At 49.9% G+C, this 16166-nt stretch overlaps 2 protein-coding genes across 3 annotated transcripts; both read left to right on the top strand.

Annotated features, from left to right (window-relative positions):
• Positions 1-2969: 2969 nt before the first annotated feature.
• On the top strand, positions 2970-9320 carry Nat8f4 (N-acetyltransferase 8 (GCN5-related) family member 4). 2 transcript variants are annotated; one of them, XR_015686731.1, is made up of 3 exons: positions 2970-3366; positions 5648-6417; positions 6758-9320. XR_015686731.1 is itself a non-coding variant. In XM_087659774.1 (2 exons), the coding sequence occupies exon 2, from the start codon at positions 6831-6833 to the stop codon at positions 7509-7511; it is 681 nt and encodes a 226-aa protein (XP_087515900.1). In that variant the 5' UTR covers positions 6330-6417; positions 6758-6830; the 3' UTR covers positions 7512-9320. The 2 variants fall into 2 exon arrangements, 1 of the variants encoding a protein (XP_087515900.1); XM_087659774.1 differs by lacking the exon at positions 2970-3366 and having other exon boundaries at positions 6330-6417.
• Positions 9321-13063: 3743 nt separating this feature from the next.
• On the top strand, positions 13064-15373 carry Nat8f2 (N-acetyltransferase 8 (GCN5-related) family member 2). The gene is given in 2 exon segments (NM_001173449.2): positions 13064-13183; positions 13509-15373. A coding segment is annotated over 1 exon segment (681 nt). The 5' UTR covers positions 13064-13183; positions 13509-13581; the 3' UTR covers positions 14263-15373.
• The last annotated feature ends 793 nt before the right edge of the window (positions 15374-16166 follow it).

Below are 16166 nucleotides of genomic sequence, written 5' to 3'. Positions count from 1 at the left end.
GGAGCCATATCTGAGGGGAGCCTCTGTAGAGGAGCTACCCCTGCCCCTGGACGCCAGGACTTCTTAGGTTCTTCCATACATTGTAGGGGACAAAACATAGCATGTTAGCTTCTACTTGCCAAGGTGTCTGTCTCTACAACATGGGTAGGACACCTGCTATACCCACTACCCTTCACCAGCTCTGGACTGCTCAGCCCTTCCTAGGATCAAAGTTGGACCTAGTCTGGGGCTCTGTTGAGAGAAATCCAAAGGCCACCTACCAAGGATTCATCTCTTCCCAGCCCACACAGCCCAAGGTCTTAGGGACAATCCCCTGACCAGTGTCTGAGCTGCCTATGAAGCCTGCAGGGGTTCCTCCTTCAGAGCCTTCTCAGGGCACCTGGATCTACCTGGGCTAGACCCTCCAAACCTCTGAGCCACAACAGCCCTTCTCACTTTGCTAGTGGATTACCTCAGGGACTGAGAGACAATGACTGGGAGTTGAGCACCACAGGGACAGGCAGGACTCACACCCAGGATGCGCTAAAGCCAGCATGCGGTGACCACGGGTCTGAAGAGGAGGAGCAGAAGTATGAAGTCATCAAGGCTGCCTGTTCTGGACAGGAAGGGAGGGAAGGTTTGGGGAACCTGATGGCTGGGAATAGACCTTGTCCTCAAGGAGGTCCCAGACGAAGCACTAGCTCACTCTCTGCCTCCATCTTCCGATCTCTCCCAGGCCTCCCACCCTATCCCCAAGGCCAAACCCAAGTGAAAGGTGGGAGGGAGGGCAGTGCTGACCTGGGCACAAAAGGCTGTGAAGGCATCCAGGACAGCCAGTTGTGATGCATCTAAATTTTGAAGGCCATGCTTTACTCTCTTGGGTGGCTGAACAGAGTTGCAGCAAAGCCAGGAAAAAAAAACAACAAAGCCAGAGTGGCCATGAGCCAGCACAGCTCCAGGCTGCTGAACAGACAGCTTGGGATGGGTAAGAAGGAGGTTGGCAGCAGAGGCCATACACAAAGCCTCTGAGGCATTGGGTTCTCCTAAAACGCAAATGGAGGCTTAGGGCAGGCTGGGTTCTCAATGGTGAATGGGGTATGCCAAAGACACCTCCTCTCTGTTGACACAAAGCCTTGCTTGTCTTTCTGAATCCTGGGAAGTAACAGTGACCACTGGTTTACACAGCCCCTCCTCCACCTTATCCCTGCTGGCTTCTTATCCAAGGAGGCAAATACATGTGACCCACGAAACTACAACTTCTGTCTCTTCACCTCCAAGCCCATGGAGGTTGGTGCACATGTGTGCAGAGGTTGGAGGAGGCCGCCCCTTCTTCTTGAAACAGTTCCTAACAGGAACCTGGGACTCATGTCTTAGGGTACATTGCCTGCAAAGTGTCCTAGGAATTTTCTAGTCTCTGCCTCTTCAGACCCAGAATTACAAGAGTTAGCCACCATCGGCTCAGTATTAAACATGGCTGCTAGGAATCCAACTCAGGTCCTAAAGTTTCTGTGGCAAGCGCTTTTCCCTAGCTCCTACATCCCCTTTTCTCCCAGCAGTGCATTACAGCAAGAAATGAGCTTCTCTTCCAAAGCATACCTCAGGCTCCGAACTTACCTGATTACTGAAGAGAACATTGTTCTTACATGGGCTCAGACAATCCTTTAAGAGACATGGGCACTTCCATTAACTTCTTCCCGGGGAAATGGCAACACTTTTCTCCTTTTCTTGGTCAGAGACTCACAGGGATCACACACACCCCACGGAGAGAAGTAAAAGCTTCACAAATCAGCCTCAGGACACAAATTAATGAAATGCACCAGCACTGCAGCAGTCAAAGTGGACAATGTGTTAGTGACCGGCAGTGCTTGCGAGATGGCTTGGGCAGCCCATCCCAGCACTGGCCTTCAGAGTGTCCTGGGGCAGCTTCCCCTGTGCAGCCATTAGAGGTGCAGTGCAGCAGCCTGACCTGTGCAGGGGCATGGGTAGTGCGGACAGTCACAGCCTCAACCGAAATCCACTATGGAGAGCCTGCCTCCTCCTTCTCCCACTCTTTCCATTGTAGGGAAGCTAAGGTCAATGCCAGGTCCCACAGTGGAAGGAAAGAACCAGTTCCTCAAGTCCTCCTCTGATTTGAACATGCAGATTATGGCTCCCTGGCCACCCCTCCCCCCCAGTTTGTTAAAGGAGAATCTGGGTGTGGAGGCTCTCCCCATCGCGGTGCTCATGTTAATCCAGCAAGGGCTTTACTGAGCATCGCCTTCCCGGCCCCTAACAGTCTTGATTCCCTAGGTACTTGTTATTTCAGGAAGAATTTTAGACAAACCTGATGTCCGTCTATTTGAGATGTTAGGTATTATTTCTCCCCTCCCTCTTCAAGGTTATCAGAATTGAAGTGACATTTGCTAAGACGGCTTTCAAAACCCCTGACAGCAAAGGAAAACAAGGAACTAGTGTTTTCTATGTCTGAAACATCTCCTGACCTGCCTTCTTCCTCAGTCGTGTGCTTCCTTTCTTTCACAGACAAGTTTCCCTTGCAAAGGGTTGAACATACTTTCGGTGGAGTTTAATCATCATTTTCCAGTTTGTAGTGGGAAATCAGATGGTAGCCACCAGATCTGACATGGGTCAGCAAGCAAAAGGATTACTCAGAGCCTGAAGCGCTGTCATACATCAGTGTGTGATCGCTGGTTTTCTGTGAGCCAATAACACTGCTCCCGTTGTTTGACAGCTCTTTGATTCTTAACGGACTATGTTTTCATGACCTGGGGGGGGGGGGCGTTGTATACACAGAATTATAATCCCTTAAATTGTGAAGTGCTTGGTTGTATTTTTTTAATTGGAAACAACGTGATTTAGGGCAAAGGCTGAGTAGCCACTGAGCAGGAAGCCCTAGAAACCAATGGACACCACACAGACACTGTCTCCTGCAAGCACAAGATCTTCATTGGCCTCAGCTCTCTCCTCCTGCTTCATCCTCGTGTACTGCCTCCAGGGGGCGGCGCGTAGCGAGGCGCCGAGCCGTGCAGTGCTGAGCCGCGGACCCCTTTCACCTGTTCCCCACCCTTGGCCTTGAAGAGCGCACGCAGTGAACTTGGACCAGAAGTCTGAGTTCCATCTCACAAGATAAGAGTCCGCAGCGGAGTTGGAGCATTTGTTGCGTCAGTTCCTGAGAGCAAAGCTCACCCTCAGTCTCCGTCAGCCCAAGAATATCTTCCTCATGGAAAGAATCTGCTACTTCCGGGAGTCCAGTTCCTGTCCAGGTAGAGAGCTGCTGAGCTGCTGAGCTGCTAAGGAAGTCTTTCGGATCCTGGTGGGCGTCGTCTGCACCTTCCTTCAGATAAGTCTTCCTCACTGCAGAGCATGGCTTGCTGACTCAGAGGAAAACAGGTGCTCTTCTGGCAATTTCCAGTGGAAATTGAAATGGTGTTTTTGAGTCGTGCCTTTGTTCTTAGCCAACATCATGGCTCTCATTAGAGACCCTCGGGCTCTCCCTGGGGTGGGGAGAGGATAATCACCAAGGGAAGAGTCACGGTTCTTTTTTTTTTTTTTTAAGATTTATTTATTTATTAAGTACACTGTAGTTGTCTTCACACACACCAGAAGAGGGCATCAGATCCCATTACAGATGGTTGTGAGCCACCATGTAGTTGCTGGGATTTGAACTCAGGACCTCTGGAAGAGCAGTCAGTGCTCTTAAACACTGAGCAGCCCAAGAGTCGCGGTTCTTTTCAAGAATATTCTGGACTCTTTATCAAGTGGGCTCTCTGGAGGAATTAGGGAGGCACCCACGTGGGGAGGTGAGTGAGTGTTTTGCATTGAAAGAGCTTCAGGAGTGCTTGGAAGCCTGGAGCAGGATTAACAGCCTCCACCATTTCACAAGCATTTCTGAGGATAGTGAGTTTCCAGGACCGGATGTTGGATGGAGACCTCCTGTACCTCGTGTGTTCTTGGTATTGTGGAGGCCGGGAGTGGGATAAGATCAATGCACTATTCTTAAGGAGACCCAAGGAAGAGAGTGGGTGATGGGCAGCAAGGGCCTGCCTCTGCAGGTTCTGCATCCTTATTAGGGGGCATGGACTCAATTACAGGAGCACAAGAGACCACAAATAGGCTTTTTTAAAAAATGGGGATCGACTTAGCCTCAGTTTGTGTGTGTATGAGTATGAGTATCAGTTCGTGGGGGGGGGGGGGATCTGGAGGCGTAGCAGGAGTAACTTCAGGGTTTGGCATGCAGCTTACATCCAGGTGCAGCAGGGAACAGAACTCAGGTCCCAAGCTGAGGAGGCTGTAACCCTCTAGTCTACCCCTGTGGTCCCACATTAATGCTACCCTGGCCTAAAAGAGTCTACAACCTACCAAAACAATGACACCCTCTGGAGAACAAACGCTAAAACACATAACCCTCTGGGGAACGTTTGCCATTCAGGTGGTAACAGCACTGTCCTCCAGGACCCTGGTTCCAGCTTCTGGTTTGCCCTGTGCAAGAAAGCTGAAGGCAGCATTGACAGACGAACCATGAGTTTTCCCAACATGGCCTCACCCCAGCAGGATCTCGGTTACTCTGCCACAGATGTGGGCTCAGTGTGCACCCCCCACCCTAATTGGGTTAAATCTACCGTCACTGTGGCTCCAAAATGTATGTCTACATGGTGGAGGCTCAGAGGTCTTGACATCTTTACTCTGCTCTCAGCTACCTCTGTGTCTCCTGGTTCCCTGCCAACCCAAATTATTCCTTTGTCACCTCAGACATTGCTGTCCTTTAGACCATATAAACCATGAAGTGCCCACAGACCATGCAATGCAAGGCAATGGCAAACCACAGCCCTGAGGGAATTAACAGAAGGAAAGCCTTTTGTTTCAGGCAGACTCACATCAGAACCAGGCCTCACATGTTGTTTACCCACAGGTAGCTTGATTTCTTTCCAGCAAGGTTGCTCTCCTGGCCCAGCTGCCTTCAGAGCACTTTGTACCTGAGCCTGGGCCTTCTCTAGCTCAGATGCATCACTGCCTTTGGGGAAGTCTTGCCATCTTTCTCTCTCTCCGATTGATTGTCACATATAGATCAAGTCATATAAACATACACCCAGTACACGCATCCCACAGTTAAAAGGATTTCTCTTTGCTCCTTGTAAGGCTGCATGCTTCATACACTTGAACTTGTTCTCTCTCCCCTTCCTCCCTCCCACCTTTCTCCCACATCCTAATGTACCCCCTCTATGTGTGGTATCTTTCCCATGAAACAATGACCATACCGTCTTCAGGCTCCTCTTTAGTCCTGCTCAGGGGAGTCTCTCTCACCCTTCATCCTGAGAAGCTCCCTCACTGATGGCAAGAGATGAACTAAGCTCTCCTAGAGCCTCAATCCCTAGTCCTCCCTGGAAATCCTCACCACCTCTCATCCTCTCTCCTACATCTTCTGGTCTTTCTTACAATTTCCTTTCAAGTTCTGAAGGCTTCTCCTGATCCTTCAAGCCCTAAAACTCCTGAGAAATTTCAATATAAGACCCCACCAAGAATGCCTTTCCTCTTTCTCCTTAAAGCTCACTTCCCCACCCCACCCCAAGTAACCATAGTCCCAGGTTAAATGCTCCAGAATGTACCAGCTTACACCATGGTCTTGTGTTGTACCTGTCATCCCTGTCTTTGTGGCCCTGTTTCTGCTACCTAGACCATGTCCAAAGCTCCCAACTTTGACACATGGCGATTCCTGAGGAGATTCTGTGGTGTTCCACCTTACTGTATGTCTCCTGGGAGCCCACTGGCCCTGCCTACAATAGGCCCAAGCTAACAGCACCAAAGAAGTGCCGGCTTGGATACATCATGACCCTGTGTAGGACGCCATGAGTGCAGACAGAAGGACCCTCACTGATAGGTAGGTCAGTCCTAGGGGAAAGAGCATCCATGTCTTGGGGTATCTTACAAGAAAAGGAGCTCCTCTGTCACTCTTCCCTGGTATGATGAATACTTCCTCAGATAATCTGTGTGAAGAGTATGATGTCACTCTTGCCTTGTGTGTTAAAGGAGTTCCTCAGGTCATCTGTGAAGAGTTTGATGTCTTGGTTCTGAAGGGGCTGCCAAGCTCAGTCAGCTGCTGACTGTGGGGCCGATTACCTGGACCAAAGCACTGCAGGGGCTGGAAAAAACATTCAGTAAAGCAGGTGCATCAGCAAGGAGGCTGAGTGGTAACATCCCTGACGGTCAGGAGGAGAGACAGGAAGTCAGTTTGGATCATTAGGATTCACTGAAGTCCCATGGGGGAAAGTTTTTGCATTGATCCTTTGCTTTTCTGTAGACTGAATCTTTCCAGGTGTTGGAAAGAGGAATTGTTCAAGTTTGTACCTGGAAACACAGGACTTTTCAATGTCTGGACCCTGAAGAGGAAACAGAAGATCTCAGAACTGCACATCTTTCCACAGTGTGGCACCTCAGGTCCCAAAGGTCAGAGAACTTGTAACCGGAGGAGGATCTCAGGGAGGGCTCTGCACACAGCTTCCTGGGTTAAATCTTCAAAGCAACCTCGAAAACAGGTGTTGCTTTACCATGATCTGCAGGGGAAGACACACAGGCTCAGACAGGTCATGGAACATGTCCCAGGGACACATGACTAGAAAAGGGAAGAAATGGGGTCATTAGGTGAGGGCAACCTGACATGTCCCAGGATAGTGTCCTGCTTCCTCATGGGTGTCAACAGAGGTCTGCCTGTGGATGGAGTCTCACTGGCTTCTGGGAGTTTGGGAGGGCATTGGGGGGCTGACCTGCCTTCCTCTGTTTCCTGCAGGGCTCAGGAAGCTGTGCAAGAAGGTCTGGACGTCCCTGGTGATCACTGATACTTGAGAGGCAGAAGTCTCCTCATGGCTCCTTATCACATCAGACAGTTCCAGGACAGGGACCACAGAAGAGTCCTGGACTTGTTCTCCAGAGGCATGGAGGAGCATGTCCCTGCTGCCTTCTACCATGTGCTGACACTGCCTCATTCTCTCCTGCTCTTTCCTGGGGTGCCCGTGACCATAATCCTAGTGTCTGGCTCTTGGCTCCTGGCCACAGTGTACAGTTTCCTCTTTGTCCTTTGCCTGCGGCTCCTTATCTGGTTTTCATGGAGAAATTATGTGGCTATGTGTTTGAAATCAGACCTGGCTGACATCACCAAGTCTTACCTGAATGCACATGGCTCCTTCTGGGTGGCTGAGTCTGGGGGGCAGGTGGTGGGCATAGTGGGAAGTCTGCCAGTCAAGGAGCCTCCATCAGGGAGGAGGCAGCTGCAGCTCTTTCGCCTGTCTGTGTCCTCACAGCATCGAGGACAGGGGATAGCAAAAGCACTGGTCAGAACTGTGCTCCAGTTTGCACGGGACCAGGGCTACACGGATGTTGTCCTACAGACCAGCAGTGTGCAGTACAGCGCTATGTCTCTGTACCAGGGCATGGGCTTCCAGAAGACAGGCCAGCACTTTATGAGCATAACCACGAGGTTAATTGGTCTTTCTATCTTTCATTTCACCTACTCTCTCCCTTCTGTCTGGGAACCAAGGATGTGATCTTTTTTCCCTTTGTCTCAATGACTCCAGTTCACTCTGCTTTAGGAACAAGCCAACCCTGGCAGTTCATTTACCAAGACCAAGGCTCCCTTTCGATCCCTTTCAGATGCAGCAGAACTGGTGGTGACCTCTGGGTGTTGGCCTCCTGCTCCATGCTGCCTTTTTAAGGGTCTCTGTTTCATCTTTCTAGTGCTGGGATAAGAGAGCACGAAACCCAGCCGAGTGGACCCTGCACACATTCACTAGGAGTCTGTTAGCTATCAGCAACCTTGGTGAGCTGAAGTTCCAGCTCAGACAGGATTCAGGATCTTTGCAGACAAGATAAGTGAACTCAAAACAAAGGCTTTCCTCACACACACTGAACGTGTGGGTTATTGAAAATTCTAAGACTCGTGTAGAAATGGAGTCTCCATGGTAAGGTGCACCACAGTCATAGGTCAGGGTGGGCGCCCCGCGAGAGCTAGAGCAAGGAAGTGTGTAACTTACTCCTAAGTCACCCTTGTGCAGAGGCAGGAAAGGGACCTCTGATGCAGTGGGAATAGCTTTGAACAGCCTCTCCTGGGTGCTTATTTGGTCCCAGTCTCATGGGAAAGCCCAATCTAATGCATACAGAGCATGAAACCTTCTTGGAGATCCAGGGAAAGGACATGGGTTCCGGAATTATCATCCAAAGGTCACCCTAGAGAAAAACCCCAGAACCAATTGGCATTTCCTTGGGTTTGAGAGCAATGGTTTCCAGTGCTCCTGGTTATCCTCTGTAAAATGTTAAAATGGCCGTTCAGGAGTTAGAACGGCACTGTAAGGTGGAGAAAGGCAGTCTCTGAACTAATGAGGTTGTTGGGTGAAGATTACCATGCTAGGCACAGGCAGCCTTCATGAATTTTTGGAAAAGACCCTGAAGCCCAGGGAGTCGCACATGTGTTGCCACTGCTTTTGGTTGCATGCAGGAACTGGAGAACTCCTGTGTGAGGACATCACATTGTTTGGTTTTAGAACATGGAGGAGTCAAGCAGAGGCTGGGCTGAAAGAGCCTTGTGTGCTCGTGCCAAGAGGCTCAGGGCCTGAGGGAGATTTGTTGCAGCCTGTGTGCTGTGTTGTTACATGCAAGACTAGTCATAGTGCCATAGTGGAATTGTAATATTTGCGCACAGATACTTTCTGATTGAGACCTCCGCTGGTTAGCATTCCCATTCCTTATTCTAAGCCAGGACACAATTCTGTGGCGTGGAGGCCATAGGCCATAGTAAGTAGACTACTACTAGTATTGTTTTATTTTTTATTAAACAGGTATAGTGTGTGGTCTTGCCTTCAAAACATTTGTTTTTATGCCCTATGACTGCTGTGCCAGCCTCAGTGGTAAAGGGAGCCTTTCACAGTGGGTGGTAGTTACTCCAGAGACTCAGACCTTGTCCAATTGCTGAGAATCAGCGAGTGATCTGTGATATAGCCTGATGTTGAATTGTAAATGAAAATAGATGTGTACATGTATCACTTGCTCCAAGACTTAGAAGAGGTATAGAAGGGGATGCATTACAGATATAAGATCTGGAGTGGGTGTAGTCTCCTGTATCTGTTTGGTCTGAACTGAAGCATCTTCATGTTGAGGGATGACTAAGGATCAGCAGACCCAGGGGAGGGCCCCTCTCTAAAGTCACCCAGGCAGAGAGAAGCCTCTTAGGAACCCCAGTGTTGTAGATTGTGTGAGACATTACCTCTGCAATGGTAATACTGCCTGCACGACCCATGCCCCCATCAGTAATCCCTCATCTGAGTCCCTGTAGCTCCAATAAAATGTTTCATCCACCTTGACTTGGGTAGATTGGTGTTTGCTTGTTTGCTTGGGTCTGTCACAGGGCCTGGATGGTATGAATAGATGTTCGTTCACATCTCCAGGCAAATTCAAAGTCAAAACCCTGACACAGGCACAAAAACAGATGGTTTTACTCATTTTGTACCCACCTGGGAAGGGAGCCAAAGGACAGGAACAGAGAGGCCAAGCAAGACCAGGGTGGAAGGACGAACAAGGTGGGTAATCAGCATGTCCTTGGCACCTGGGAAGCTGTGTGACTCTCCAACGCCTTACTGCCATCTCTCCTGCTCAGGGACTCTGCTCTGGACTCAGCCTCAGATCTGTGCTGGACCTCCTTGCCCAGCCCCTGCTCTTTCTGGGCAGGCATGGCAGCAGCTCTGGGGCAGTAAGATTGGCTGGCAGCACCCAAAATGTCGTGCTAACAGCCACCCACATCCTCCCACTCTCTGCTCCCCCTGCCATGGTCCTTATGAGCTCAGCAGCTGCACTTTCAGCTGAGAGGACAGGGTGACCAGTTGTCCTGTTGGAATTCTGTCTGCCATGGAGAGTTATTTCTGTGTTCCCTGTCTTGTGATCCCCACAGGGGGAGCAGCAGAGGCCATGCTCCATGATGAATAACAGAGGGGACACGGAGCTTTCTACACCCACAAGGCTAATATCAACACTTACATGTCTGACCTAAACAGTGCTTTATGTAGGTGCCATGTAGCCATCTCAAGGAGGGGAGCAAATGTCATCAGTCCTCTTGAACCAATTCTGCATAAGTCAGTAATGCTTCCCCATCTCTTCCTTGAGGATGCGAAGCTGCAGCCCATGCTGAGCTGATGGCTGCATGCACCCATGGATGGGATGGCATCTCTAAGTCAGAGGGGCTGATACCAGAAGGAGGATGCACTGGGGCTGGGAAATCAGCACGGTAAATAGGAAACTATGCCGTGAGCCATGGGCCAAACTGCAAGTTAACCTTGCAGAATGGAGGTGCTTGAGTTTGGGGGAGACAGAAAAGGAGGCAGTGTCTGCTGGGACTGCCTGGGATTTGAGAAATAAGATTATGGCCAACACTTTTGATGGAGCCACAGCTACAAAGTCTTACAGTGTGGCCATAGGTTAATTTCTTATTGTATACTTTTCATTTAAAAAAACCAAACAAAACAAACAAAAACAATGAAGGAAAGAGAAATGTGTGGACAGGTATAAACTGAAAGCGCAAGGGTCTCCAAGGCTGGAAAGGGCAAACTGTGTGGAGTTTCTGTCACAATGGAGGGACTGTGACCAGAGCCAATGGCTGTGCCACTTTTGTTCCAACTGAATGAGTCCATGACCCCAGGAACAGAGGCACAGATACAAATGCAGGGAAAGGGAGCTGCAACGTATTTTTAATATAAAATACGTTCCTGCGATTTCTGTCTTTAGCATCCACCTTAGGTTGTGGAGCCTGAGACATGAACAGTGTGATATTGATGAGGAGAGTTTCTCACCCAAACAAGCTTCCTTGGAAGAAGCAGTGTAAGGTTCGGGGGGAGCTGGAACTTCAAGTGCGTGGATGAATAAATCAGAGAGTATCGTGTCCCCTCCAAAGCGGCAAGAAAGTCGGCTGAGCCTCTTCCTCACATACAAATCATGTCCTGTACGGAAGCCTGAAAGTGCCAAGTCTGTGAGTCCTGGGCTTCACTTGGAGTTCCGCTGCAAGTTTCCGGTCATGGACACAGAGTTGAGGCTGGCCTGAAGGACCAAAGAAGGGAGTCACCTTGTATGGTAAGCTTCTGATGGAGCCATATCCCTAGCTTCTTCATCTGCTTTTCTCCCAGCAGTGCATTACAGCAAGAAATGAGCTTCTCTTCCAAAGCATACCCCAGGCTCTGAACTTACCTGGTTACTGAAGAGAACATTGTTCTTACATGGGCTCAGACAATCCTTTAAGAGACATGGGCACTTCCATTAACTTCTTCCCGGGGAAATGGCAACACTTTTTTCCTTTTCTTGGTCAGAGACTCACAGGGATCACACACACCCCACGGAGAGAAGTAAAAGCTTCACAAATCAGCCTCAGGACACAAATTAATGAAATGCACCAGCACTGCAGCAGTCAAAGTGGACAATGTGTTAGTGACCGGCAGTGCTTGCGAGATGGCTTGGGCAGCCCATCCCAGCACTGGCCTTCAGAGTGTCCTGGGGCAGCTTCCCCTGTGCAGCCATTAGAGGTGCAGTGCAGCAGCCTGACCTGTGCAGGGGCATGGGTAGTGCGGACAGTCACAGCCTCAACCGAAATCCACTATGGAGAGCCTGCCTCCTCCTTCTCCCACTCTTTCCATTGTAGGGAAGCTAAGGTCAATGCCAGGTCCCACAGTGGAAGGAAAGAACCAGTTCCTCAAGTCCTCCTCTGATTTGAACATGCAGATTATGGCTCCCTGGCCATCCCTCCCCCGGTTTGTTAAAGAATCTGGGTGTGGAGGCTAACCATAGTTCCAGGTTAAATGCTCCAGAATGTACCAACTTACATCATGGTCTTGTGTTGTACCTGTCATCCCTGTCTTTGTGGCCCTGTTTCTGCTACCTAGACCATGTCCAAAGCTCCCAACTTTGACACATGACGATTCCTGAGGAGATTCTGTGGTGTTCCACCTTACTGTATGTCTCCTGGGAGCCCACTGGCCCTGCCTACAATAGGCCCAAGCTAACAGCACCAAAGAAGTGCCGGCTTGGATACATCATGACCCTGTGTAGGACGCCATGAGTGCAGACAGAAGGACCCTCACTGATAGGTAGGTCAGTCCTAGGGGAAAGAGCATCCATGTGTTGGGGTATCTTACAAGAAAAGGAACTCCTCTGTCACTCTTCCCTGGTGTGATGAATACTTCCTCAGATAATCTGTGTGAAGAGTATGATGTCACTCTTCCCTGGTGTGATGAATACTTCCTCAGATAATCTGTGTGAAGAGTATGATGTCACTCTTGCCTTGTGTGTTGAAGGAGTTCCTCAGGTCATCTGTGAAGAGTTTGATGTCTTGGTTCTGAAGGGGCTGCCAAGCTCAGTCAGCTGCTGACTGTGGGGCCGATTACCTGGACCAAAGCACTGCAGGGGCAGGAAAAGACATTCAGTAAAGCAGGTGCATCAGCAAGGAGGCTGAGTGACAGCATCCCTGAGGGTCAGGAGGAGGGACAGGAAGTCAGTTTGGAAGATCAGGATCTGTTATCTCAGGACCAACCATAGCATAGAGAGAAAGAGAAGCTCAGCATCTCCCAAGCACGGGCCTCTTCCAGGAGGTAGGTGACAATGTCAGTGACTAGGCTGGAAACCAGACATGGCAAAGTACACTGGGTGTAAGAGGCTATGATTAAAAGGGACAGAAAGTAGGGAGACTCTTCCCAAAATGACTAGGAACTCAGGGCCAGGCAGAGCCAGTATCCCCTCTAGGTTAATCCTGGGGTCATCAAGAGATAAACAAATATGGGTTCTCTTCCCTTTCACTTTTCAGCTCCTGACCTTTGGTTTAAGGTTGTCCAGGAGTCAGCCAATGAAGTTCCAGGCCAGATCTGTGCCCTAGAGGTTAAGCATGCTCTGGCAGGTTCTCCTGGACATAATCAGAAGTAGAGGCCATCCTGGACACTTGGATGTGTGGTGTTAGGTGAGAGGACAGAGAGGTGAGACTTGGTTTTCTGTGAGTCTGGAGTCCCATGGGTGGAGACATTTTTCTTTGATCCTTTGCTTTTCTGTAGACTAAATTTCTCTGGTTTCTGAAAAGAGGAATTGTTCAAGCTCGTACCTGGAAACACAGGCGTTTTCAATGTCTGGACCCTTAAGAGGAAACAGAAGATCTCAGAACTGCACATCTTTCCACAGTGTGGCACCTCAGGTCCCAAAGGTCAGAGAACTTGTAACCGGAGGAGGATCTCAGGGAGGGCTCTACACACAGCTTCCTGGGTTAAATCTTCAAACCAACCTTGAAACCAGGCGTTGTTTTACCATGATCTACAGGGGAAAGACATACAGGCTCAGACAGGTCATGGAACATGTCCCAGGGACACATGACTAGAAAAGGGAAGAAATGGGGTCATTAGGTGAGGACAACCTGACATGTTGTCCCAAGATGGGTGTCAACAGAGGTCTGCCTGTGGATGGAGTCTCACTGGCTTCTGGGAGTTTGGGAGGGCATTGGGGGCTGACCTGCTTTCCTCTGTTTCCTGCAGGGCTCAGGAAGCTGTGCAAGAAGGTCTGGACGTCCCTGGTGATCACTGATACTTGAGAGGCAGAAGTCTCCTCATGGCTCCTTATCACATCAGACAGTTCCAGGACAGGGACCACAGAAGAGTCCTGGACTTGTTCTCCAGAGGCATGGAGGAGCATGTCCCTGCTGCCTTCTACCATGTGCTGACACTGCCTCATTCTCTCCTGCTCTTTCCTGGGGTGCCCGTGACCATAATCCTAGTGTCTGGTTCTTGGCTCCTGGCCACAGTGTACAGTTTCCTCTTTCTCCTTTGCCTGCGGCTCATTTTCTGGGTTTCATGCAGAAATTATGTGGCTAAATGTTTGCAGGCCGACTTGGCTGACATCACCAAGTCTTACCTGAATGCACATGGCTCCTTCTGGGTGGCTGAGTCTGGGGGGCAGGTGGTGGGCATAGTGGCTGCTCTGCCAGTCAAGGAGCCTCCATCAGGGAGGAAGCAGTTGCAGCTCTTCCGCCTGTCTGTGTCCTCACAGCATCGAGGACAGGGGATAGCGAAAGCACTGGTCAGAATTGTGCTCCAGTTTGCACGGGACCAGGGCTACACGGATGTTGTCCTTGTGACTGGCAATATGCAGTATAGCGCTATATCTCTGTACCAGGGCATGGGCTTCCAGAAGACAGGCCATTACTTCGTCAGCATAGCCAAGAGGTTAATTGGTCTTTCTATCTTTCATTTCACCTACTCTCTCCCTTCTGTTTGGGAACCAAGAATGTGATCTTTTTTCCTTTGTCTGCAGGGCTCCAGTTCACTCTGCTTTAGGAACAAGCCAACCCTGGCAGTTCATTTACCAAGACCAAGGCTCCCTTTCGATCCCTTTCAGATGCAGCAGAACTGGTGGTGACCTCTGGGTGTTGGCCTCCTGCTCCATGCTGCCTTTTTAAGGGTCTCTGTTTCATCTTTCTAGTGCTGGGATAAGAGAGCACGAAACCCAGCCGAGTGGACCCTGCACACATTCACTAGGAGTCTGTTAGCTATCCGCAACCTTGGTGAGCTGAAGTTCCAGCTCAGACAGGATTCAGGATCTTTGCAGACAAGATAAGTGAACTCAAAACAAAGGCTTTCCTCACACACACTGAACGTGTGGACTATTGAAAATTCTAAGACTCGTGTAGAAATGGAGTCTTCACAGTAGAGGTGCACCACAGTCATAGGTCAGGGCGGGCGCCCCGCGAGAGCTAGAGCAAGGAAGTGTGTAACTTACTCCTAAGTCACCCTTGTGCAGAGGCAGGAAAGGGACCTCTGATGCAGTGGGAATAGCTTTGAACAGCCTCTCCTGGGTGCTTATTTGGTCCCAGTCTCATGGGAAAGCCCAACTATATGGTTACAGAGCATGAAACCTTCTTGGGGATCCAGGAAGATGATATGGGGTCAGGAATTCTCATGAATATTGCCCTGGAGAAAAACCCCAGGACCAATTGGCACTTGCTTGGGTGGGAGAGCAGTAGGCATCCAGTGCTCCTGGTTATCCTCTGTAAAAAGTTAAAATGGCCGTTCAGGAGTTAGAACAGCACTGTAGAGTGGAGAAAAGTCTCAGAACTAATGAGGGGGTTGGGTGGATAATATGATCTTGTGTGTAGTCTCCTGTATCTGTTTGGTCTGAACTGAAGCATCTTCGTGTTGAGGGATGACTGAGGATCAGCAGACCCAGGGGAGGGTCCCTCTCTAAAGTCACCCAGGCAGAGAGAAGTCTCTTAGGAACCCCAGTGTTGTAGATTGTGTGAGACATTACCTCTGCAATGGTAATACTGCCTGCACGACCCATGCCCCCATCAGTAATCCCTCATCTGAGTCCCTGTAGCTCCAATAAAATGTTTCATCCACCTTGACTTGGGTAGATTGGTGTTTGTTTGTTTGCTTGGGTCTGTCACAGGGCCTGGATGGTATGAATAGATGTTCGTTCACATCTCCAGGCAAATTCAGTCAAAACCCTGACACAGGCACAAAAACAGATGGTTTTACTCATTTTGTACCCACCTGGGAAGGGAGCCAAAGGACAGGAACAGAGAGGCCAAGCAAGACCAGGGTGGAAGGACGGCAAGGTGGGTAATCAGCATGTCCTTGGCACCTGGGAAGCTGTGTGACTCTCCAACGCCTTACTGCCATCTCTCCTGCTCAGGGACTCTGCTCTGGACTCAGCCTCAGATCTGTGCTGGACCTCCTTGCCCAGCCCCTGCTCTTTCTGGGCAGGCATGGCAGCAGCCCCGGGGCAGTAAGATTGGCTGGCAGCACCCAAAATGCCGTGCTAACAGCCACCCACATCCTCCCACTCTCTGCTCCCCCTGCCATGGTCCTTATGAGCTCAGCAGCTGCACTTTCAGCTGAGAGGACAGGGTGACCAGTTGTCCTGTTGGAATTCTGTCTGCCATGGAGAGTTATTTCTGTGTTCCCTGTCTTGTGATCCCCACAGGGGGAGCAGCAGAGGCCATGCTCCATGATGAATAACAGAGGGGACACGGAGCTTTCTACACCCACAAGGCTAATATCAACACTTACATGTCTGACCTAAACAGTGCTTTATGTAGGTGCCATGTAGCCATGTCAAGGAAGGGAGCAAATGTCATCATTCCTCTTTAATCAATTCTGCATAAGTCAGTAATGCTTCCCCATCTCTTCCTGGAG

Source organism: Rattus norvegicus, chromosome 4 (genome assembly GCF_021556685.1).
Source record: "Rattus norvegicus strain SHRSP/BbbUtx chromosome 4, alternate assembly SHRSP_T2T, whole genome shotgun sequence".
In the NCBI taxonomy this organism is placed as follows: domain Eukaryota; kingdom Metazoa; phylum Chordata; class Mammalia; order Rodentia; family Muridae; genus Rattus; species Rattus norvegicus.
This window is presented reverse-complemented; position numbering and strand designations above follow the sequence as displayed.